The sequence below is a fragment of the Gekko japonicus genome, unplaced genomic scaffold (assembly GCF_001447785.1).
Source record: "Gekko japonicus isolate JY-2015 unplaced genomic scaffold, Gekko_japonicus_V1.1 scaffold968, whole genome shotgun sequence".
Lineage (NCBI taxonomy): Eukaryota > Metazoa > Chordata > Lepidosauria > Squamata > Gekkonidae > Gekko > Gekko japonicus.
The window spans coordinates 373,251-397,542 of NW_015174872.1; the positions used below are offsets into that span (position 1 = coordinate 373,251).

General features: G+C 40.3%; 1 protein-coding gene across 4 annotated transcripts; it reads left to right on the forward strand.

The window, feature by feature from the left end:
- Window positions 1-4,038: 4,038 nt before the first annotated feature.
- On the forward strand, window positions 4,039-21,550 carry ACTR6 (ARP6 actin-related protein 6 homolog (yeast)). 4 transcript variants are annotated; one of them, XM_015424816.1, is made up of 11 exons: window positions 4,039-4,242; window positions 7,816-7,933; window positions 10,895-10,963; window positions 12,472-12,595; window positions 12,708-12,843; window positions 12,923-12,979; window positions 15,629-15,727; window positions 18,646-18,724; window positions 20,180-20,351; window positions 20,887-21,025; window positions 21,376-21,550. In XM_015424816.1, the coding sequence occupies exons 1-11, from the start codon at window positions 4,175-4,177 to the stop codon at window positions 21,503-21,505; spliced, it is 1,191 nt and encodes a 396-aa protein (XP_015280302.1). In that variant the 5' UTR covers window positions 4,039-4,174; the 3' UTR covers window positions 21,506-21,550. The 4 variants fall into 4 exon arrangements, with proteins under 4 accessions (XP_015280302.1, XP_015280304.1, XP_015280306.1 ...); XM_015424818.1 differs by having other exon boundaries at window positions 10,895-10,927; XM_015424820.1 differs by lacking the exon at window positions 15,629-15,727.
- Window positions 21,551-24,292: the final 2,742 nt, after the last annotated feature.

Here is a 24,292-nt window from a genome sequence, read left to right on the forward strand (position 1 = left end):
GACGCCTTTTTGCAACCCACGGGCTGCCGGACGTGTTGGTAAGTGACAACGGAACTCAGTTTGTCTCTGAAGAGTTCCAAAGGTTCCTGTCTGACAACGGCATCAGGCAGATAACGTCAGCCCCGTTCCACCCGGCATCGAACGGCCAGGCGGAACGTATGGTCAGAACGACCAAGGAGGCACTAGCCAAACTAGTGTATGGTGATTGGGGGGTTAAACTGGCATCGTTTTTACTGTGACAACATGTAACCCCATGTTCGGCAACGGGCCGCAGCCCTGCCAAAATGCTTATGGGCCGTCGTTTGACAACCTTGTTTGACAGGTTGCATCCAGACCTTAATGATTTAAAGCCCAAACAGCAGACCGAAAGTCCGAAGGTCCGGACTTACAAAAAAGGTGAGCAAGTGTATGCCAGAAATTATGCCAGTGGTCACTTGTGGCTCCCAGCCACTATTGTTGATATGATTGGGTCACATATGTATGTGGTACGACTTGCTGATGGTCGCAAGTGGCGTAGGCACATAGACCAGTTGAGGCAACGGTGGGCAACTGACCGTCCCAACGCGCTGCCAACTGAGTCCCCTGACCCCGAGGAATTCCCACAGCCTCTGGAGGAGGCGAGTACTGCAGAGCCTGAGGGCCACAGTACTGGGCAAGAGGCAGGGCAGACCCCTACTCTTGGACCCACTGAAACAGAGGGGAATGTTCCTGACTCCGCGGTTACAGAGTCCAATAGAGTACCACTGACGGAACCGTGCCCTGAGATTGTACCACCTCGTAGATCTCAGAGAAATCGACGTGCACCTTCCTACCTAAGTGATTATGACTGTTCATAGTGTTTTTGCTTAGGGGGGACGGATTTGTAGTATATTCAGATGCTGCCCTGAATATACTAGGATGAATGTGAAATCATCCCATAGGGAAGCTATGTTAAGCTTCAGGCTTCGGCAGGAATTCGCGCCGAAGAAATTGTGGCCAATCACATTTGAACTGTATGTAAGCGGGAAAGCTTATGATTGGTCTGTGATGCGATCAACCTGATAGGTTGAAATATGTACAGTAGGTGTGGCTACATTAGTCCGGAATGTTTAAATACCGAGCAGCTGCAATGGACAAGCTTTTCGGGCTATGAGGAGTTGTACCGTGTTGGAGAAGCTGATTATCGAGCCGAATAAACCTGAGTTTTTGCTGAAATCACTCTCTGACTTATTGTTAAGCGCCGGACTTAACACTCACCAAACAGCAAAGTGTGTTTCATTTTTGGCTGGACAAAGACACACATAGTTTCTAGCCCTGTTACCATACAACAGAAAATAACCTCCTCAATTTAAGCCAGGAATTGGGAGTGCTTGCTTTGCTAAAAACACTCATGTGCATGAAACAACTACACGGTCCTGCTGTTGAAGAGATATCGTATTACTAAAGTGCAGTCCTAAGCCAAGTTACGTACTCTAACACCCACATGGAAGTTAAAAATGAAAAAGGTATATCGTGGCACCTTAAAGACTATCAACATTTTATTTAGACGCCTGCAAGCACCTCATTCTACCTTGGGGAATGTGGAATTTACACCACTGGGCTGGGTCTCATGCTTCTACACCTCAGTGAAGAGTTCACCTCTCCAGCTTTACTCCAAGCTCCCCCCCCCCCAATAATACAGGATTCCTTTTCTCTGCCAACAACAGGTTGGGAGTTATTAGAGGTATTCTTGTCTGATAACATGCAACACAGACCCTCTGTTTCTGTCTCTTAAGAGACTGTTTGCCAAGTAAAGAACTCCTTTTGTACTCCATAAATCCTGTTGTTGTTGTTCAGTCGCACAGTCGAGTCCGACTCTTCGCGACCCCATGGACCAGATCACGCCAGGCCTTCCGGTCTTCCGCCGTCCTCTGAAGTTTGCTCAACTTCATGTTTGTTGCATCTATGACACTGCCTAACTATCTCATCTTTTGCCGTCCCCGTTTTCTTTGACCTTTGAAAACCTTTGAAAAAATCACCTCGTAAAATAATTCAGGCAGGTCTCCATGTCTTCTTTTTATATCTTGGTAAGGTACTGCTTCGATGGGAAGGTAACAGCGTTCCATGCGCCTTGGCGTTTAGTCATGCCGGCCACATGACCATGGAAACGTCTTCGGATAGCGCTGGCTCTTCAGCTTGGAAACGGAGATGAGCACTGCAACCCTAGAGTTGGATTCTACTGGCTTTGAAACCTTTACCTAAGCCAAATTAGGCTTTATAAGTGCAGAAACTGACCATACCACACCAGTTTAAGAAAATAAATTATCTTTTAGTTGTATAAGCAATCATCGGTTACGGAAATAATGAGCACACAGTCAAGGAACAATTGACTGAGGACATCTCAGCAAAGGAAAATAACATGGATTATATATACATCCTCTTGACCTAAATCTAACACTTGCCACCTTTGTAGGTAAATGAAGAGGCAGGTGGAATACTCTTAAAGTTTTATTGTTTTGGTCCCATTCATCTTTATCATTTTGTTGGACCTTGAGGTCTCACACACCTGTCCCTTCCTAAAGAACTTTCAGATCTTCTCTGTCATTCAGCCATGTGCACGGATTATATCACCAAGTCATCTGCACTGGTTTGGATTAAAGATTGGTTAACAAATCCAAATGGGAGGAATATTAAATTGGAAATAGCTGGTACAAAAGAAGGAATCCACAATTATTTATGGATTAAGAAGTTATTAAAAACTATACAAAAACAAGATGACAGTCGTATCTTGAGGGACGGACTTCGCCCCTGACATCTCCAATTAATGCTTATTGTGACGGTAGTATCAGAAAAGAAACTGATCATATAACTTATGATTATATGATGAGACAAGGAAAAATTAAATCCTGGCAAGAAGTTCAAAATGAAGGAAATAATATCCAGCAGATGATATATCCGAATACAAAGAACAAATTGCAAAAGACAGAGGTCACTTAAGAGAGAAAATGGGCTATGAACAACTACTTACAGGAGACTTAAAACATTTATTAGGAAATACATATAAAATGCTATTGCAATATGAAACAGGGCAAATGAAAGACTGTATGATTTAAACGAATGAAAACTTTTGAACAGAATATTTCTATGAGCCAGTGGGAAAACTGGATGGGGTATTGCTAATACCTGCGCCAGTGATAAAGAGCTTGGGTGTGGTCCTGAATTCCTCACTTTCCATGGAGGACCAGTTCACAGCAGTTGTAAGATCTGCTTTTTTCCATCTGTGGCAGGTCAAGCAACTGGTCTCCTCCTTTTCCCCCTGTGACCTAGCTCGGATGATTTGCAAGTGACCAATAAATGCTTTTATTAAATACAGGTCTCCACTACAATGGAGTACAGAAATGTTCTAGAGTTGCTTACAGAGTAGAACAGTCCTATACAACATATTGCAAAACACAAAAGTAATGCTATACTTTTTATCAGGACCAAGAAAAATGACATAAAAGTGTACAAGCTTTTAAGTTCTCCAGAACTCTTAATCAGGGGTGATTTAAAAAACTAAAGGGGAGTTGCCATCTTCCAGGCCACGACATTGAATACTCAAGTACATCCCATAAGTTTGTAAGGGAACTCCGTCCATCATCATAATATGGAAGGCAGGCAAAGATACCCCACGCGAAAAATACCTCAGTAAATCTAGTTAAATTTAAAATCACTTCTAAAATTAGTGTAAACTGTTAGTGTGCTATTTTAGAAATAAATAAAAACATTTTAATAACAAAGCATTCTCTCAATTGAATCTGCTTGCCGGCAGGAGGTAGTTCACAAGCCTAAAAATGGAAATCCCAAATCAAATCAGACATTACATGAGAACGTAAATTAATCTTGCGAGTTCGTTGGTCCTTAGGAGGACCTTTACTCTGCGAGCTCTGTAACCCTGTTGTTTTACACCGGAACAGTTAGCTTATGCGGAAACGTACGGAACCTTGATTTTTCCCATCGCTAGAAGCCTTCCCCTCTTCAGTCCTCCACAATCCCTTCATGCAACGCGGCTACGTAGAGATGTCAACTCTATCGCCCGCGTTTGCGGCACTTGTAGCGTGCCGGGCGGCGAGTGAAGATCTTTTGGGCTTCCTTGCAAAGAGTAGGACTCGACTGTGCGACTGAACAACAACAAAAACAAAAACAAAGACGCCGGAGACTGAGGGGCTGGGGGAAGATGGCGACCCTTGTGTTGGATAACGGTGCTTATAATGCCAAGATCGGGTACAGTCACGCTCACGTCAGGTACGAAGCCCCGTTTGTGTTTGGCTTGCTTCTTTCCTCCTGCCGGGGACTAAAGCAAGGGCTTCGTTTTAGGGTGAGGGGAAAGCTGTTCGCGTCCGCTCCGCACATTGACACCCTAACAGCGCGTTGCTACTATCTCGTCGTTTGAACTTTATTATGGGATGAATCCTGAGATGGAATAAGCTTTAGTTATTACTAGACACGTGTTGTGCAGCGGGATGGTGATGGTTAGGAGCTGTAGTAATAGTCTCATCATAAACAATGTAATTATTATAATGTAGAAGCAAGCACACAGACAAAAGAGACATTTGCAGTACTGACCTTCTAAAGCCATTGATTTCAGTGAACTTTGAATTAACTCCGCTCACGATTGCACTGCTGGTGTTATAGACCCGCAGACCACTTTTTTGAGCTGTCTTCTTTCTTCCCCACACCCCACACTATTTAACGCTTCAGTATTAAGTGCTTTAGAACAAAGGAAATACTGCTTTACCCAATGCAATCCTAAGCAGGGTACTCAGAATTCTACTAAAGTCTGTTCAATGGGACTTCATCCCAGGAAAGCATTCTTAGGATTGCACTGTTAGTTGTTAAATTCACTACCAGTGAAGGTAGGGATGAAAGGAGGTAGATTCATGGAGGAATACATCCGGTACTCCCTCTAAGCTGTGAAGTCTTGTGAGCAAAACTTCTACTTTGTGAGCTATTGGCATTAAAGTTGTGAGCGAGCGATTTGGCTACTGCAGAAATTAGTTTGCTCTGGAGCCATCCTTTCTGAGCGAAGACAAAACTGTGTGAGTTGGAGGTTAAAAAACTGTGAGCTAGCTCACACTAACTCAGCTTAGAGGGAACACTGGATAGATCCTCTATTTACTAGCCATGGTGACTAAAAGGAACCTCCATATTAAGAGGCAGTAAACTTCTGAATACCAGTGCCAGGAGGCAACATCTGGTGGCACCCTTGGCCTCTGTGCCCTGTGTTTGCCACTCTAAAGTAGCTGGTTGGCCACTGTAAAACAGATTGCTACCATTGGTCTGATCCAGCAGTGTGCTTCTTATGTACTGGATCAGCTGTAGGGGAAAATGATCTCTGGATTCACTCTAATAAACTTTGAAACAGGAAGCTTAATGGGCATATGATTACCACTGTGGCAGTGCTAAATTAAAGAATGTTTATATGGGTATTGCAAGAAACAACCCAACCTCTAGTAGCCATATGCCCAGTAAAAGTTATAGGTTGTATTGTCTGGTAAAAGTTACAGGTTGTACAGTCCAGTGCTGTGTAAACAAAGTTCAGCTACACAATGTATAACAAGATCAGCATCGTTTTGTTTTGTAATTGTGTGAGTTGATTTAATATGCAGACTTTTGAATCACAGAGTATTTTCCCATCAGAGACAGCTAAGAGTTATCAGTTTCCCAACTGTCTACAGGAAGATTAAAGTCAATTGCAACTGCTAATGTTTCAACCACTTCAGCCTAATACCCCCCCCCCCCAAGCCAGCAATTCATATGGAGACAACCCCCAGTAGTCTGGATGTATGGTTTGGGTGCAGATTATCTAAGAGTTGAACTGCATGCAGACTTTTAAAAATATATATATGGCACAATAGGACCAGCCACAGCTACAATTTAGGATCCTTTGGGTTCTGCAAAGCCTAGGGAACCCTTGGGTTCACGGAACAATCTGATTTATTTTTTAAAGTGAGGTTCAAAAGACATACAGTAAGATGATGTCTGTATCACATGGACACAAATAGGACTTCAGGCAGCAGAAACATGACAGCAGTGGCCACCTAATGTATGCTTTCTTCCACAAGCCTGACTGGTTCTCCCCTTCCCCTACTTTTGCTGTGGCTCCTGGGAATGTAGAAGAAAGAGGTTAAAAGAGATTGGACAAAGGGAAACAAAAGGTGGAGCATAGAGGCAAAGCCTGTAGGAGGTGGAGCATAGAGGCAAAGTCTGTATTGGAAGAAGTGGAATGGGATCCTAGGCACCTGCTCTTGTTTATTAATAATAGTATTTTAGTATGTGTTCAAAGCACTCCACATAACACTTTCATGTCACATATTTAAAACCTAAGTCCTGGTTTAGGATTCTGCTGCACTTTTAATATTGCAGTTCTATGCACATTTACTTGGAAGAAAGTATGATTGACTTGCTTTCTTATAAATATGCATAAATTAAATAGGGAATAAGGAACTACAAATAATGAACTGGAAATAATCTTCAAAATCCATTGCTAACAGGTTGTTTCTGATAGCTGAAAAACAATTCTAGTATTTTCAGCAATTTGTTGTTTGTATTCTACAAGATTATTAGGTTCCAGCAAGTATTTTGGAAAATGCTGTATATTTTTCTTACAATCCTTAATGGAGCTGGGGATTATGAGACCTGCATGAAGAAGCAGAGATTGGAATCAAACCCAGTTCTCCCAGATTAGAGTCCACGCACTTAACCACTACACCAAGCTGGCTCTCTGGCACTTAACCACTACATCAAAAGGCATGTATAATGGGAATTAGGTGAGTGGAAAAGCTGGCTAGATCCAATCCATGGTTGTTTCTAGTAATGCCTTTAGAAGAGTTCTTTTTGAGAGCTTCTTAATGTTGACAGTATACTCTTTTGTACTTCAGTTGAAAATACTTGTAAAATTGTGCACATCTGCCAGCCCAGGAAAATCTAAGAGTGAAGCTTCTCCTTTGCTGATGAAGCCTCTAATCCACTGCTGAAATTAAATACAATTAGGGAAGATCTTTTATCATTCAAATCATATTTATAAAATATGACAAAAATGCACTGGTTTTTGTATTCCTTAATTAGAACTGAACAGCACAATCCTCTGAGATACAAAAGGGCTTCTTTCTATCCAAGCAGCTCAGTTTTCCAGAACACCAGTTTTATTTATTTTACTTATTCAGTCATTTGTTTAAAACGTTTCTGTCCTACCTCATCTCCTTGGACTCAAGGCAGTGAACACTGCAGCAGCCAAGTTGCAAAGACAGAAATAATAATTCAGTTAACAAAATTAAAGCATATTAAATTTCATAGTTTACAAATTTAAAAACATTCAGACCTAAAACATACAGAATCAGCAAACTCACAGCCAAATCTGCTGGAAAAATTCACATTCTACCAAATACTTTTTGGAATAGGACTGCCTTACTCACCTTCCTAAATAGAGCAATGAAAGGTGCTCCCCTAACCCACTCGGGCAGGCCATTGCAAAGGACTGGGTCCACCACAGAAAAGGGCCACGATCTTACTGGGGCCATATGGACAGTCCTAAACAAAAGCAACTTAAAGAGGAGGCTGTCTGAAGAATGCAACTGGCACAAGGGGTTATACGGGGTTCAGTAAGCATGAGGGACCTGAGCAGTGAAGGACTTTAAATTGTGACTGCAGGAATCTTAAATGGAAAGTGAGGTAGAACTAACTAGTTCTACGCAGTTCCCAAAGACAGGATTCAGACCATAGTGTTACATTGCTGTAGCTAGCATTCATCTATAAATATTAACTAGTTATAAAATTTGTATTTAGGAAACTATTTTGTGTTTGTTTTCCTCTCCATAGTGTCATTCCCAACTGTCAATTTAGATCAAAGACCGCTCGTCTGAAAACATTTACAGCTAACCAACTGGATGAAATTAAAGATCCATCTGGGCTTTTTTATATTCTTCCTTTTCAGAAGGTAATTACAGTATATTATAGTCTGAGACTATAAACTAAGTTTTAGTAAAATAATTTAATCCGATGAGATTATTCTTAATGTAAATATTACTTGAAAGCTATTCAGAGTATAACAAAGAATATTAAAGTAAATGCAGATAGTAGAAGATATTTGCTGCTGTTAAGTGATGCCCATTATATTTTAAGTAGGCGTTACTATACTTAGCATGATAAACAAGACCTGGGCAGAATTTTACTTGAAACACTTTCCTCTTCCAGCAGCAAAATGTATTATTCTTAAAGGAGTTGAGAAGTTTCCATGTGAGAAAAAGCTGATGTAAAAGGTAAAAGGACACTTTGAATTGTGCCCATAAGCAAATCAGCGGTCAGAGACAGCCCTTACATGTGGGATAGATGCCCTAATTCAGTTCTTTGTGTGATATGTAGTATATTCATCAACCTTGTTGGGTGCAAGCTGTCTCATTAACATAAATGATGGCAGCAGCTTCATGTTTTTTATTGGAGCCTCTTTAAGAGATCTGGAGCAACAGAACATCACCTGGAGGTAGGCCAGGTCTGATCTTCGCACCGGTGGGGGGATTGGGGAGACGATCCGGGAGTGGGTGGGGACATTGTGGGACATGCATACATCACCTGGAAGTGATGTAGGCATGCCAGTGATGTTGGGGGCGACGCTCTGGTTTTGGGGCATATCTCTATGGTAAAATTGCCCTCAAACCATAGAGTATTGTCCAAAAACCAGAGCATCACCCCTCTCCCCAACATCACTGATGCGCCTATATAACTTCCGGGTGACGTCAGCACATTGTGCATGACAGTGCTGTTGGGGGAAATTTCTTTCTGCCAGGCAGCTGGTCACCAGCAGGCAGGAGTCTGCAAAAGTGGGGGATCTTCCACCCCCACCCGGGAAATGATAACCCTACCTGGGAGGGGGGCTATATTTTTTGCATTCTTGCGTATGTGTGTGCACGCGCCTGTGCCTGGAAGTCATGGCGACCTCTGGCAGCTCCTAGTGGGGCATGGAGGACATTCAGAGAAGTGGCTTGATAGCCTGCCTCTGGACTCCCATCCAAATACTTGCCAAACATCACTTGGAGGTTTGATGGAAAGTGCCACCTTGATGATACTCTACTCTGTTTCTCCTTTTCAATGAAGTCAAATGAGATAGAAGATGTCTCCTAGTATGTGGAAACAGTAATAGGCTCTATAGAATGTTAGAGTTGGAAGGTACCTTGCAGGTCATCTAGTCTAACCCCCTGCACTCTGCAGGAGCATAGCCGAAAGATAGCCCTACAACATACCCAAAAGATGTTTTTCCAGCCTCCGCTTGAAAACGTCCAGCAAAGGAGCATCCACCACCTCCTGAGGCAGTCTGTTCCACTGCTCAACCACTCTTACTGTTAGGAAGTTTCTCCTGATATTTAGCTGGTAACGACTCCCTCGTAATTTCCACCCATTAGATCCAGTCTTGCAGTACGGAGCAAGAGAGACTAGATCTGCTCCATCTTCTACATGACAGCCCTTCAAATACTTGAGGACTACAATCATGTCCCCTCTAAGCCTTCTCTTTCCCAGGCTAAACATACCTATGAGTGCCAACAAACTGAAATTCATCACAGATAAAGTTGAGGTGTTTGGGCAATTGAGGACAAGTTTGCACTTATCACAAAAGAGCAGGCTTACATTGGCTATTGTCATCTACATTCTGAACTCATCGAAGAAGTTTGATTACTGTATGGAGTTGCCTCTGAAGAGGACGTGAAAGCTTCAGCTGGTACAAAAAGCAACAAGACTATTACGGGGAATATGTCTTACCAGTGTTGAGAGAAATGGTTTAGAATACTGCCCTCCCCCCTTTGAGGCTTACCTAGTTCTTATGTTACACTCCGTTTGGCAACAGGCAAAAACTTATCTTTTGACCCAGATTTTTAACTGAGGGATTCTATCTTTTTTAGCTGTTTTTGTGGTCTACTCCTAGCATGATGACTTTCTATGGATATCATTTTAGGCTGCTGAATATTTTGTGCTATTTTTAAGCCCCTTACTTATTGTTGATAATTTTATGGTTTTGTTTTATAATTTTATTGCATTAATTTTATGGTCTGAGCTGCCTCAAGCAGGTCTCTAGAAAGGCAATATATACATTTTCTAAATATACTGGCTACTGGTTTTCTTGTGAGCATAATTTAAAGTGCTCGTAACTGCCTCTGCTCATGTCTTGCCTTGAAAACCCAATGAGGTAGAACTTCATGGGTTCACCATGAGTTGGCTTTGATTTGACAGCACACTTTATCTTTAATTGCCTTTAAAACTGCTTGTCCCCACTGAACCTGCCTTTCAGTTAAAACCCTTGAAGAGACTTTTCCCTTGGAGCTTTCAGCCCTTGAGCTGAATCGGATAGCCAGAGACAGGGTCCATTGTTGTGGGACATTTTCATGGTGTTTCCACCCAGCAGCCATTTGCCTGGCACTGGGGTTGTATAGCTTTTGGTACCAGATTCTTTTCTCAGCTTTTTTAAAAACTCTGCAGTTTCTCATACCCACCTTTTCCCCCAATATTGTATTTTTGTTTTAATCTTATTATTGATCCTGTAGTATTAATGTTTTATTACTGATTTTCCTGCTTTTGTTTTAATGGTTATTTCATGTGCTGCTGCTTGATTTTATTATTGCCTTATTGCTGGTTTTAATGGTCTCGATGTTTTGATTTACTGATTGTTTTATTATTATTATTATTAGTAGTAGTAGTATTATTATTAGTAGTATTATTATTATTAATAATAATGCTCTTGCATAGTTATTTCTTATTCAGAATGTGGGATACAATATTTTAATAAGAGATTCTATTTAGGTTTCTGTTCTTATGAGTTAGTTCAACCAAGACTGATGGACAGTATGAATTTGCACAAATAGGAATGGTTATAGAATGGATAATTATGTATCCTCTTTTGAATTAACAACAGGGATATTTGGTGAACTGGGATGTTCAGAGACAGGTATGGGACTACCTTTTCGGAAAAGAAATGTATCAGGTAACTAAAATGCTTGTATAAGTTGACTACAGATAAACAAGAAATGCAAAACTCCCTTGACTACAGTACTCAACTGTAACAATGGTAGCATTTAAATAAATGAGTGCTAATTCAGATATGATAGCAGGAGATATGACTGGATCCTAACTTTATTATTATGCTAATCATAGCCAGGGGAGGGCAGATCTGCAGAGCAAGGGAAGGGGGTTAATCATTTCACCCATGTTGCCTTTTTTGATGCAAATCCCCAAGTTCCAGCTGCTGTTTGTCCTGTGAGGGAAATATGCAATACTCTATGATGTCAGCACATATCAGCCAATGCTTAATCAACTTTTCTGGGTCACAGCCTCCTAGCATATGGTTTGACACATATCAACAAGGCTTCAGTGACCATGGCTGTTCATGTCTACTCAAGCTGTAGGCAGGTTTATTTATTTTATTTAGCCATAAGGAAAAAAAAACACAAGGTGCCCACAGTGTACTTATTTATTATTTATTTCTTTCTTAAATTTATATCCCCCCCTCCCCGCCGTGGCGGGCTCAGGGCGGCTAACAGCATGAGTATAAATATACATTTAGGGTATATAAATTATCACTGGCTGGGATAAGCCTTTCTCTTAGCGGGCTTTTGAAGTTTACAGATGCAGCTTGGATTATCATAACTGGCTACTGACTTTTATTATTAACCACTGATATATATATTTTTTTATGATGCTGGGTTTGAATTGACTTTAATTTTGTTGGCTTTGATTTTTCCCCCCTGCTGGGTTGATCAGTTTCTTCTAATTACTGCTTTCTGTGTTACTGTTTTTAAGACATGAGCAGTCTGAGAGATTATCTGCAAGAGGGAAGGGTGAGATAACATGACAATAAATCATACTATTTGGCACAGAAGGTATTCAAGTAAATCTGGCAGGACTGAAAGTAAAGTTGCAGTTTACTCGATAGTCATATTTTTCTCCTGTCATGGTGTATAATTAAATTGGTAAACAAAATATTGATATAGAATACTTAATCACATCTTCATTTTTTCACTTGCCCAGTAGCTAGAGTTTGGAATTTAGGAACATGTAGGTTTTATTAAACTTCTATAGCCTGTCTGTAGGGCAGGTTATGTGCCAACACTACTAAGAGCTAGTGATGGGTAGTAGCTCCAAATGTGATCTCTGAATCAGGAGATCCCTGCTTCAGATCATTTAATCATTTGGCTCTTTGCAATATGAAGACAATAATTGCCTTTCTTACAGTGCTATTAAGATAATTTTATGGTGAAGTGGTCTGGACACTTGAAATGTCATAGATAGCCTAAATGTGCTAAGTACACTCTGAACCGAGAGTGACTAGTCCAGTGTCATCCTGAATTTTATGGCAGAGTGGAGATTTGAAGCTCAGTCTTGCCAGGTGTACTTGCACTGAATGATTATTTATTATTGATGACTGTATGTTAATAGCTAGGGCCTAATGTTAAGTAAATTCTTTTTTTTAATGCTGCTACTTTTTCTGCATAGGTAGACTTTGTAGATACTAATATTATCATCACAGAGCCTTATTTCAACTTCAGTTCAATACAAGAATCTATGAATGAAATATTATTTGAAGAATATCAGTTTCAAGCAGTTCTTAGAGTGAATGGTGAGTGTTCTGTTGTCTTATTGTTCAGGGTTGGAAAACTGATGTGTCTGCAGTTTGGTATTGGCTTGGTTCCTCTAAACAGTTGGCACTTTAGCATGATATTATTTTTCAGCTGGGGCTCTCAGTGCTCATAGATACTTCAGGGATAACCCATCAGAATTGTGTTGTATCATTGTGGACAGCGGCTACTCTTTTACACACATTGTGCCTTACTGTAGAAGTAAAAAGAAGAAGGAGGCCATTATCAGGTAAACATTAATTTAGGTATTTTAAAATTAAAAAGCATACTCTTATTAATGTTTAAAAATGTAATTTTTTTCTTTCCAGGATTAACGTTGGAGGAAAACTCTTAGCTAATCATTTAAAAGAGATCATCTCTTATAGGTAATGCAGAACTGTAAGTTATAGAGCCCTATCCAGAGCCTGTGAGGTTAAAAAACCCCCCCCCCCCATTGTTTCTTAGATTTTATAGTGCAAAAAATATTTTTAAAAAACAGCTCACCTTCCTCATGACGTCTCAAGGCTTGCTGAATATAAAAGTTTTGTTTTAGATTAGCGCTCAGGATGAGCAAAAACATCTAAAATACTAGTAAAAGCCAAAATTTTAGTTGTGAATGGTACAGCAGAGAATAAATAGTAATATCTACCTCAGCAATGAATTGTTTTAGATATGGTACGAAATGGCACAAAAATCTGTTGGTGTGAATGCCTGGCTGATTCCAAATGTTGTTCTTTGTTCATTTTAATGCCTTTCTTGAAATGAAAAGTACAGTTTTTGAATATCCCCTACAGCCTGATTCTTACTCAGAAGTAAATTCCACTGAGTTTAAAGGGATTTAATATGCCGTAGTAAGTGAAGTCTTAATTTGCAATAACTTTCTGACCATAGCCTCTAATAGACTACCACTAGACATCAGTAGAAATGCAGATGTAGTGGTGTTTCCTTTCCTCAAACAGTGGCATTTCCATGTGCAGTTCAGTCCTTTGCAGAGTCTCACATGTCTTTCAGTCTGCATAGGACTGTAGCCTTAGTCTAATTTTAGTCTAATTAATAAAACAAACAAACCCAGAAACCTCAAACTTTAACATATAAACTTAGATAAATCTCCTCTCAACACTAGAGAGAGCTAAATAACCATAGCATATTTAATTTTTTCTTTAACCACGCTGTATTGCACTTCAAGTTTATTTATAATAATCACATTCCCAATGTTTAAACTGGACTCCCAAAGAAATATGGTGGAAAGGGCTCTAAATTCAACTGTCTGGTTATTTTTCAATATGTTAATCTTTTAATTCCCAACCACATTATTCATAAGTAAATTAGACATCATGTTGGAACATTTTTATAGAGTTCATATACTTTTAGTGACCTTTCAGCTTAAAATGTTACAGCCACATGTCATATTACGAATTTTGTCATATTGCAGCATCTGACCATTGATCAGAAAATCCAGTCATGATATACCAAATTGTTTCCAAATATCACCATTCTTACCTTAAAAAACTGAAATTGTATACTATCCCATTTTGTTACCAAGGACTCTTTCAAAGGGTATAATAGGTTCGTTCCTGTGTTCCTCAAAAGGTACAAAACACATACTAGGTTGTCAAACCAGCCTCTAATTACAATTAGTTGGAAAGCCAAACAAAGAAGTGCAGTGTTAGTATTCATTTTTCCTCTTCTTGTTCTTTGGTTCAATAATTAGTTTGCCAAACTGTGAACATAAGAACAGCGCTGCTGGGTCAGACCAATAGTTCATCTAGTCCAGCATGCTGTCTCATACAGTGGCCAACCAGTTCCTCTGGACGGCCAACAGGGCATAGAGGTCGAGGCCTTCCCCTGATGATGCCTCCTGGCTCTGGGATTCAGAGGGTTAGTGCCTCTGAATGTGGAGGTTTCCATTCAGTCACAATGCCTAGTAGGCATTGATAGACTTATCCTCCCTGAGTCTGTCTAATGCCATCACTATATCCTCTGACAATAAATTCCACATTTTAATCACTGTCTGTGTAAAGTAGTATTTCTGTCCTGAACCAACTGCCCATCAGCTTCATTGGATGTCCTTGAGTTATAGTCTTTTGGGAGAGGGAGAAAAATTTCTCTTTGTCAACTCCCTCCACCCCATGCATAATTTTATAAACCTCTATTATGTTCCCCCTTAGTTGTCTCTTTCTAAACTGAGAAATCCCAGACTCTTCAGCCTTTTGGTGTAGTGGTTAAGTGTGCGGACTCTAATCTGGGAGAACCGGGTTTGATTCCCCACTCCTCCACTTGCACCTGGCTGGATGACCTTGGGCAAGCTGTAGTTCTGATAAGAGCTGTTCTTGAAAAAGAGCAGTCTCTGTCAAGGGCTCTCTCAGCCCCACCTACCTCACAGGGTGTCTGTTGTGGGGAGGGGAAGGGAAAGGAGTTTGTAAGCCGCTCTGAGACACCTTTGGGTAGTGAAGGGCGGGGTATAAATCCAATCTCTTCTCTTCTTCTTTCCTCATAAAGAAGGTACTCCAACCCCCTAATCTCTCTGCATTGGATTGAAACTTTAGTTATGAAAAAACCTCAATCATAAGTAAATCCAGGAGCGCACAGGAGCAGAGCTCTGGCAGTAAAGAGCCCAGGGGGTGGGCACATGCAACAAGCTCCGCCCCCTGCTCAAGGTTTCATTTGATGAAACCTTGAGTGAAACCGTCCATTGAGCGCTGTACCATCAGAAAGAAAAACTTGCAACCAATTTACTTCAAAGAACACACCTTTATGATTTGTTATTCCCTGGATAATTAAAGAAGATATATTTTTCTCTAACAAGGTTTTGTTATCATATCACGGTTGTTTTTCCTTACAAAGTTCACACTTCCGGTGATGTCAGGGGGTGTGGCATATGTAAATGTTATGCTAATGAGCTCCTGCACCTCCTTTTCTACGAAATGACCCCTGAGTAAATCCTCATTTAACTTTAGATAATAGACTGCTAATTAAAACTAGATAGAGATAAGCATAGGTAGCCTTAGTTTCTGAAGTTCTTGCAATTTTCATAGGCAACTCCATGTTATGGATGAAACCCATGTAATTAATCAAGTGAAAGAAGATGTATGTTATGTTTCACAAGACTTTTTCAAGGATATGGAAATTGCCAAGTACGTATTTTATATTATTATATATTGTCCAAAATCTATAGAAGTATTTGTTGCATAATATGCAGTCCAGTTGACACTGAGAATGTAGAGTGCTTTACCCGCCCTTCACCTCCACCCCCAAAATGCTATCCAGCCCTTAAATTTAAGGTTGGGTCCATCAAGGCTTCATCCTAAAACCTGTTCTGAGCTCTACCTGAAACATGGTAATATGGAAACCACCTTTAGCATGTGCAGAGTGCCTTTTTCTCCTTATCCATAACCAGTGTGGTGTAGTGGCTAAGGGGGTCAGACTAGTATCTGAGTGTCCCGGATTCAAATCCCTTCTTGTGCCATTAAAGCTTTCTGTGTAACTTTGGGCCAGTCATACCCTTTAAGCCTAACCTACCTCACAGGGTTGTTGTGAGGATAAAACAGATTAGAGAAAAATGATGTGTGTTGGGTCCCCATTGGGGAAAAAGGTGAGGTATAAATAAATAAACAAACCAGTCCTCACATATTAAGGATAGAGATCTTCCAGAAGCTATAGTTTACTTGACTAGAGCTTTTACTATGATTTAAGGAGGACGTGTTTCAATCATTAAAACATTTGCAACATATAATGTTTTCCACATCATTGTTAAGGTTCAGTATCTATGTTCCTTTTAAGTTATCTCCTCTACTAATTTCCTTACTTGATCTGTCTCTTGTACCCTGACCTACTTTGTATGTTACTAATGTAGTGTGGCTGCTTCTGAACAATTCTTCTTTATCCTTAGGGATCCACATTGCAGCAGTTATATATCATATTGGCAAAGGTGGGAAAGCATCATGCAACTGCTGCTGTGTGGAATCCAACCATGCAGAAACTGTCAGCAATTTATGCCACACCAGTGACTTTGAATTAAGTCTCATATCTTCTTTGTCCCACTCCTGTCATAACTATGCATGGAACAGCCTGTTCCTCCTTCATATACCTTATGAAAATCTTCATCCTCATCAAAATCTTTCTAAGAACCTATAGTCTTACCTTGTCTGTGTTGTGTGCTACTTATGCATTCTTATCCTTGCTACTGCTTCCCTAATATGTTATACCATTTGGCCAGAAGTAAAGGGATGTGCAGTATTTCCACCTAAATACTTTGCATCGTTTTGGGATGTTGTGACAGACTACATTTAAAACACTGTTTTCCTAATACAGTAAAATCAGAGAATGGAGGTTGAATAGTTAACTCTGCTCTAGAATGTTGAGCTTGAGTGACAGGGTGCTTCTTTTTTCTGATTGGCCAGCACCAGCTGAGAGAAATATAAGATAAGCTGTGTGCTAAGGGGAGAGTTAGTTCATTTTGAGTTCAGTGGCAATTACTGCTCAGTAAAGTAAAAGTTCAGGTACAGGAGTATATGAAGAGTCTGACTAAAAGTCTGTCAGACAGGTTCCCGTTTTGAATAAATGGAGAGACTCTTGGTCTTAACTGTGTTCAACATAACCTGAGAAAGAATTCCATCTAAGAATGCAGAGTCTAGTGTCAGCCTAAGATGAAGTATGTTTCCACATAGACACTAAAAACTGGATTTTGAGATTTTGGCAAAGAGTGACTGGGTAGCAGGCTGAAGCTCCCAATTAGGCCAAAAGGAATAGGATTATATTTTCAGGGAAGAAAGATAGGTCCTGTACAGTTATATGGGGAATTTGGCATTGAGGCAGTGCCTGGTGTGTTGTGAAAGAAAATGGTCATGGACTACTCAGGGGAAAGAAGAAACATGATTTCAGAAAAGGGGAAGGAATCTGATACACAAAAAGAGTGACCTTTCCAGAAAACCTGAAGAGTTAATGGGAAACTATATGCAAAAACATTATAACTGAAATTTAAGTACTCAGTCAACCATCTCTCACTGATAAGAACCAAGAATTTGTAAAAATAAGCTGCTACAACACCATCTTCTCTGTCAACTGAAAAATACACTTTTACCAATGTTTACCTCAGCCTTTCCAATTCCTGACTACCCCATACCATCCCTGCCTATTAAATAAAATCTTTATTATTGTTCCCTGTACACAGTCTCCGGTGCCATTTCAAGTGATCTAAAAAGAGGGCTCCTGTTTTCTCCTGACAAGTTCCTGGGTTGGGCAAAAGCCAATAAATTAGATGCTGTCACAGGGTGGGACGTTCAGATTTATAAAGCCACAAATATTATCACGCTACTGGAGGCCAGCTCAGTACCTGAAGGTACCGTAACGAAGAATTTTGGCGGGAAAAATCTGCCTCAGAATGGGGAGAGTAACAGGGAATCCATCATTGATGTCTTCTTCACACTTTGAAAAAGCTGAACCTAGGCTGCGGTCATACGCAACATTAGCCACGCAAGAGATACGGAAGACAAGCGGAGTTTCCAGGCGCGATCTCACCAGCACATCTGGGAAGCGTAGTGCTTCCGTGGCACAACTGAGGCTTCCTGCCGAAAAAGCGCAGAAACTGCGGGGCAAGGGCGGGCGTCTGATCGCGTTTCCGGTGGTATCCGGCGCCCGCCCATGTCCCCTTGCGGAAAAAGGTTTTTTTTCCCCCACGTCTCCGTGGATGCGCACACGCACCCAACGGAGCATGCGCATTCGTAGTGTACACAAAAAAAGAAAACCAGTTCGCCGCGCCACGCGCTTCTTCATTGCGCGCAGGCGTGTGTTGTGATCGGCACCTCTCCCTTGCCATGGAACCTCCACAGAACCTCCACAGTAGGTCTGATCGCTTTACTGCATGTTAGTTTGCCCCGGGGCAAACAGCCACACTTCTCCTCTGCAGTTTCCTGCCCGTGTGACAGGGGCCCTAGAGTCCTATTAGGGCAAAATGAGTACATATTTATCAGCAGTGCTATACATTATTCTGGATGAGTTGTTGGGAAGAATAATTAGTTTATAATCTATTTTGAATTTCAAAAATCTGTTCCAGATTGAAGGGGGAAGAAAATACAGCAATGCTGGATTATGTATTGCCAGATTTCAGCACGATCAAAAAAGGCTTTTGTAAGGTAATTGTGTAAAATCATCTCTTTTTCTTTAATAAAGTGCTAGAGAAGAACGAGAAATTGTGTGGTTGTGCCTAAATAAAAGCCCTTCTGGATCATGGCATTAAAATTATGGAATTCCTTCCCCAAGGAGCTCCGTCTGTCTCCTTTTATCATTGCCTTCTGCCAGCAGGTGAAGATTTAACTGTGTTGTCTGGTGTTATTCACTGACTCTCCTTCCTCTGTATATGTTTTGACTATATTTGGTCTGTTCACATGTTTATTTTTTTCCTATACTTTATTTTAAAAACTTGTTTAAATGTTTTTGATTGTTTCCCCACCTTGGAGACAAAAAGCTGGGTGGAAAAGCAGCATAAAAATATTTAAACAAATAGAATGAATAAAAACCTGTTTTGAGAGATTTAAAGTCTATGGACCTATATTGCTGCTCTTAATTCTTCCTTCATCTTTTTTGCTGTTCTGTCTACAGTACAATCCTAAGGACATTTCCTGGGAATAAGTCCCTTTGAGTAGGATTCTGAGTAGACATGTTTAAGATTTCTCTGTTAATGTGTCACTCAGTATATAATGCTCAATGATAACACTGCATTCTGGTTAATTTTATAAATCTTTTATCTTCTTGTGAACAGCCTAATGGATTTATCTATTTGTTTGTATCCCTCCTGCCATGGAGCTCAGGTCATAGTGCATGGGTTATCTTTCATTTTATCTTTACCATTCTGTAAAGTAGATTAGGCAGAGATTTGTGTTCTTTGTGTCCATCGAAGCTATGCTGGAATAAATTTTGTTAGTCATTAAGGTGCCACTGTACTCCTTTTTTATTCAACAGCAACAAACTAGAACATTCCATCTATATTTACCTAGGTATTTTTATCTACTTCTGATGGCATTGAGTGGTCTATACTCACCCAGTGGGTTTCCTGGATGGATAGCATTTGAATCTAAATCCTGGTCCACCGAACCAGCAACTATCTGACTTTTCTGAGTGAAAAGGCAGGATATACAATTCTTATATAAATTAATTGGTGGAAGAACATACAACTTGATTAGGATAATGTTACTCATTTGAGTTGTGCCAATGGTTCTTTGGAATACTTTTGTAACTAGAAATGTTGGATATTGCAGCCCTTATATTTTGTCTGGATATACTTTAGGCCTAAGTGCTTGGTTATGCTTAGTGAAACTTGATTTATTGATTGCTTTGAGCAGGAGATGTCCCACCTCATCGATTTATTTTTGAACATCTACTCATTAAGTGATTTGTCCTGTGGCCCAGTTGGCAGATATTTAAGAAAGACAAGCCTAAAATATAGCTAGTTTTTAAGAACATGACCACTGTACGAGAAGACACATGATTTGGTTTATAGAGTCATACAGATCAAGCAAGCGAATAGTATGAGAAAAATGAAAGCTGGAATGACCACTGTTGTGTATGTTGTTTATGTCTGTGCTCTTTAGCCAAGGGAAGAAATGGTGTTAAGTGGAAAATACAAAACTGGTGAACAAATACTTCGTCTTACAAATGAACGATTTGCTGTTCCAGAGATACTCTTCCATCCTTCAGATATTGGCATTCAAGAAATGGGAATTCCTGAGGCCATTGTTTATTCTATTCAGAACTTGCCTGAAGGTAGCTGCATAAAACAGATGTTCCACAGCCTGTTTTGTTTCAAAAGCTCTCTTGTTAAAAAACAGTCATCGTGAATGTAGTATATTATTCAAATTTGGACCTGTTGTTACAAAGCTGTAGCATTACAAATGTTAAACTTAGTGGTTAAAAACTTACAGCCATATCTTTTTTTCTCTAAATCCAGCTATTCTTAACCTTAAAGAAATCCACTTCTAAGATTTCTGGTATCAGATTTAATAATAACATTTGGCTAAATTTCTTGTTAAAATGACATGACTTGTATATTACACAGAGGGAGGAAAACTACTTATCAGAAGTTACCTGTGTAATATCTAGGCTGCTAAATTAAGGTAGTTTAACTACATTACAAATTGCTTGAATTCAGAGAGATGTAATGCTCAGTATGTGACTTAGGATCAGGCACTGGCTTAAAATGCAAGTAATTTTCGTTCCATGCTAATACAAATAAATAAATAAAATACAAAAATTAAGTTAAATAGGCAATTCAGTACTCTGCATTATCTCTTTTTAATAGAGATGCAACCTCACTTCTTCAAGAATATAGTTTTGACTGGAGGGAATACTCTTTTCCCTGGCTTCAGGGATCGTGTTTACTCTGAGGTTCGATGTCTCACTCCAACTGACTATGATGTTTCTGTTGTTCTGCCAGAGAAGTAAGTGGCTTTGCATTTTGTTCCTCAATTTTGTTTCATAGTCATCCTTTAAATTTCCATTTTCTAATATCAGTTTAAATGGAATCCATCGTGGCCCTACCTGATTATGGATTGGACCCGATCAACTTTTATGTTGGCACAATAGAAAGACACCCCCCTCAAAAAAAAAGGGCTACTGCAGGTCCTACATGGACAGAAGTGTCATGTGGAATGGGGCTGACTGAAACAAGAAGGGGAAGTGAGATCATTCTTTCAGTTGTGTCAGAGGGAAAGCTGTAAATACATACTAGTGCTTTTACAATGTTTCTTTTTATACATGACAATTTAGGATTGTTTTTATTTCCTTTCAGTCCTATTACATATTCCTGGGAAGGTGGAAAGCTGATTTCAGAAAATGATGATTTTGAAGATATGGTAGTAACAAGAGAAGACTATGAAGAAAATGGGCACAGTATATGTGAAGAGAAATTTGATATTTAAGTGTTTATGTTGTATATATTGATCATTAAACTGGAAACTTTTCTTAAGGTGGAACCATGTTCTGGATGTCTTCTAGCACAATTGTACTGTGTATTAAAGTACATATTCACATGTATGACTATTTTAATGGTTTATTGCTGTTTCTAGACAGTCAAATGCCAGCGGAACTTGAATAACTTGTTAGATTCAGGTGGATAACGTATTTGTCTGAAGCAACAGGACAAAGTCATTCTGGGTAAATCCATAATATATTCATTATATCCATATACTGCTCCAGTTAATAACATCTCACTTTTCTACAGATATAAAATGCTTATATACTGCAATAGAATTTAATTCCAACTCCATAAACTAGTTATTTCATAATCTACTCTCAACCAATGATCCCGCTAAGCTGTGGAGTCTTGTGAGCAAAAATTCTGCATTGTGAGCGACTGGCATGGAAGTTGTGAGCGAGCGATTTGGCTGCTGCATCAATTAATTTGCTCTGGAGCCCTCCTTCCTGAGCTAAGACAAAAATCTGTGAGCCGGAGGCTAAAAAACTGTGAGCTAGCTCACACTTGCTCAGCTTAGAGGGAACACTGCTCTCAACCCCCAACTTGGTCAGGACCTCCACAAAGTTGCTAGTGGAAGTGGTAGATGGGTGGAGGGGTTGTTACCTTTGCTTTCCAGTGATGATTTTGCTTTCATTGGGAAAATTCATTTGATCAGATATCTACAGTTGGCTTACGTTACGGAACTGAAGCTGAACGAAAAACAGGATAGGAGTAAATAAATACAGGCTGAAGGAAAGTAGGGTAGGTTCATTAGTTCTCCACCCCTGCTGTAAACGGATGGACCTGTAACACAAGACCCCTTCTAGGTCTAGGTCTTATTTTGTAAGTGTAACAGACAGACAATTATCCAGTGTACCAGATGACAGAGAGGGGGATCTTTCTGAGTAGACTCTCTGAGTAGATCTGATTACAATTGCTCCCTTAGTATGGTCAAATGAACTGCACTGAGTTGCCATAAAAAGGTAAAGGTTCCCTTGCTTGAAAGCCAGTCTTGTCCGACTCTAGGGTTGCGGTGCTCATCTCCGTTTCAAAGCCAAAGAGCCAGCACTGTCTGAAGACGTTTCCGTGGTCATGTGGCCGGCATGACTAAACACCAAGGCGCACGGAACGCTGTTACCTTCCCACCAAAGTGGTACTTATTTATCTACTTGCAATTTCTTGCTTTCGAACTGCTAGGTTGGCAGGAGCTGGAACTAGAGATGGGAGCTCACTCCATCATGCGGCAACTCGGGTCTCGAACTGCTGAACTACTGACCTTCCACAGCCTGCAGTTCAGCGTCTTAACCACTTGCCATAGTAGATACCTTTCTACATTTTGGTGATACGTGCTCTAGCTGTCCCTGCTTAATTTTATTTTGCCTTCAGATGGGACCTTTTCAAAACACTGGTTTAATATTAGAGTTTTTCAGGGTGCGGCTTTCCCCCCACCCCACACAGAGTCTTCAGAGATTTAATCTGAGGGCACAGCCCTAGATACAACTTTTCCTTAGTACACATTAATGTACACTAATAATAAGGCATCATGCAGTGTGTCTCTGCAGTTTTAGTACTACGCACCTTTCCAAGCGGTAAGAGGTTCTGGGGACACCACTTCCCATGGTTGGTGGTTCCATTTTATAGGAGCACTGGTGACTTGCAGTGTTTTGTAATATTTGTACTGGTACAGAGAATGGGAAAGTCAAAGAGGTACTGCTAAGGCAGCAGATCTGCTAGTACACCACATCAGATTCCCAGAGAGATCCTGCATCTGCAGGGTACTTCAGCCAATTCACAATAGTACTGATCCATGCCAAACTCAAAACTACTCTTCTTCAAACACAGATTTCTCTCCTGTCCCTTCGCATCACCTAATTGATACCTAGTGGGAAAACATCCAGTCCCTGAGATTACAGTCCTATGATGGGGAAAATAAGTCTTGTTCCACTCAGTGTGATTTACTTCTGAGTAAGACCTGTTTGGATTTCTCTCTTATATGCTCTGGCCGCTCCAAGGCATCACAATTTATTCTAAGCCCATTCACAACAACCAGCCAAACCCATAGTACTGTGTGGCTGCCGCACAGCATCAATCTAAGAGCACGGTCAGACTCTAAGGGCACATGATGCAGTTACCATGCTGACGTTAATCAAGTTTGGGTTTCATTGGCATCTTTAGTGTAAAACAAGTATTTTGAACAATTATACAATTATGTTCCTTTGAAATATATTTTTAGCCAAAAGAACAAATGGCATCTTAACTCTACAATCAACAGAGAATCGACTTGAAGAATAGCTGCATGCATTGTTGTTGTTCAGTCGCACAGTCGAGTCCGACTCTTCGCGACCCCATGGACCGCATCACGCCAGGCCTTCCGGTCTTCCGCCGTCCTCTGAAGTTTGCTCAATTTCATGTTCGTTGCATCTATGACACTGTCTAACCATCTCATCCTTTGCCGTCCCCGTCTTCTTTGACCTTCAATCTTTCCCAGCATCAGGGTCTTCTCCAGTGAGTGCTCCAGTGAGTGCTCAATGCATGCATTGAGTAGAGTATAATTTCCAGTAATGTGTAAGAATGCTGGAATGATTCCAGACTGCTCCTGTTCTCATGTGTAAAATCTTAGAACCATAGTTTCTATGACTGTGAGACTGCAAGAAGGAAGGCAAAAAGAAACATTAAAGACATCCAAGCTTCCACAAGACAGAAGAGTGGCGTTTAATGTATAGCCCCATAGCCTTTCATGGTCTTAAAAAAA

Excerpts from the sequence above, each read along its gene's own strand:
- ACTR6 (XM_015424816.1), top strand. The coding sequence starts at position 4,175 with ATGGCGACCCTTGTGTTGGATAACGGTGCTTATAATGCCAAGATCGGG. Across the intron at positions 12,596-12,707 it reads AGCAGTTCTTAGAGTGAATG|CTGGGGCTCTCAGTGCTCAT; the intron begins GTGAGTGTTCTG and ends ATTATTTTTCAG. Across the intron at positions 12,980-15,628 it reads AAAGAGATCATCTCTTATAG|GCAACTCCATGTTATGGATG; the intron begins GTAATGCAGAAC and ends CAATTTTCATAG.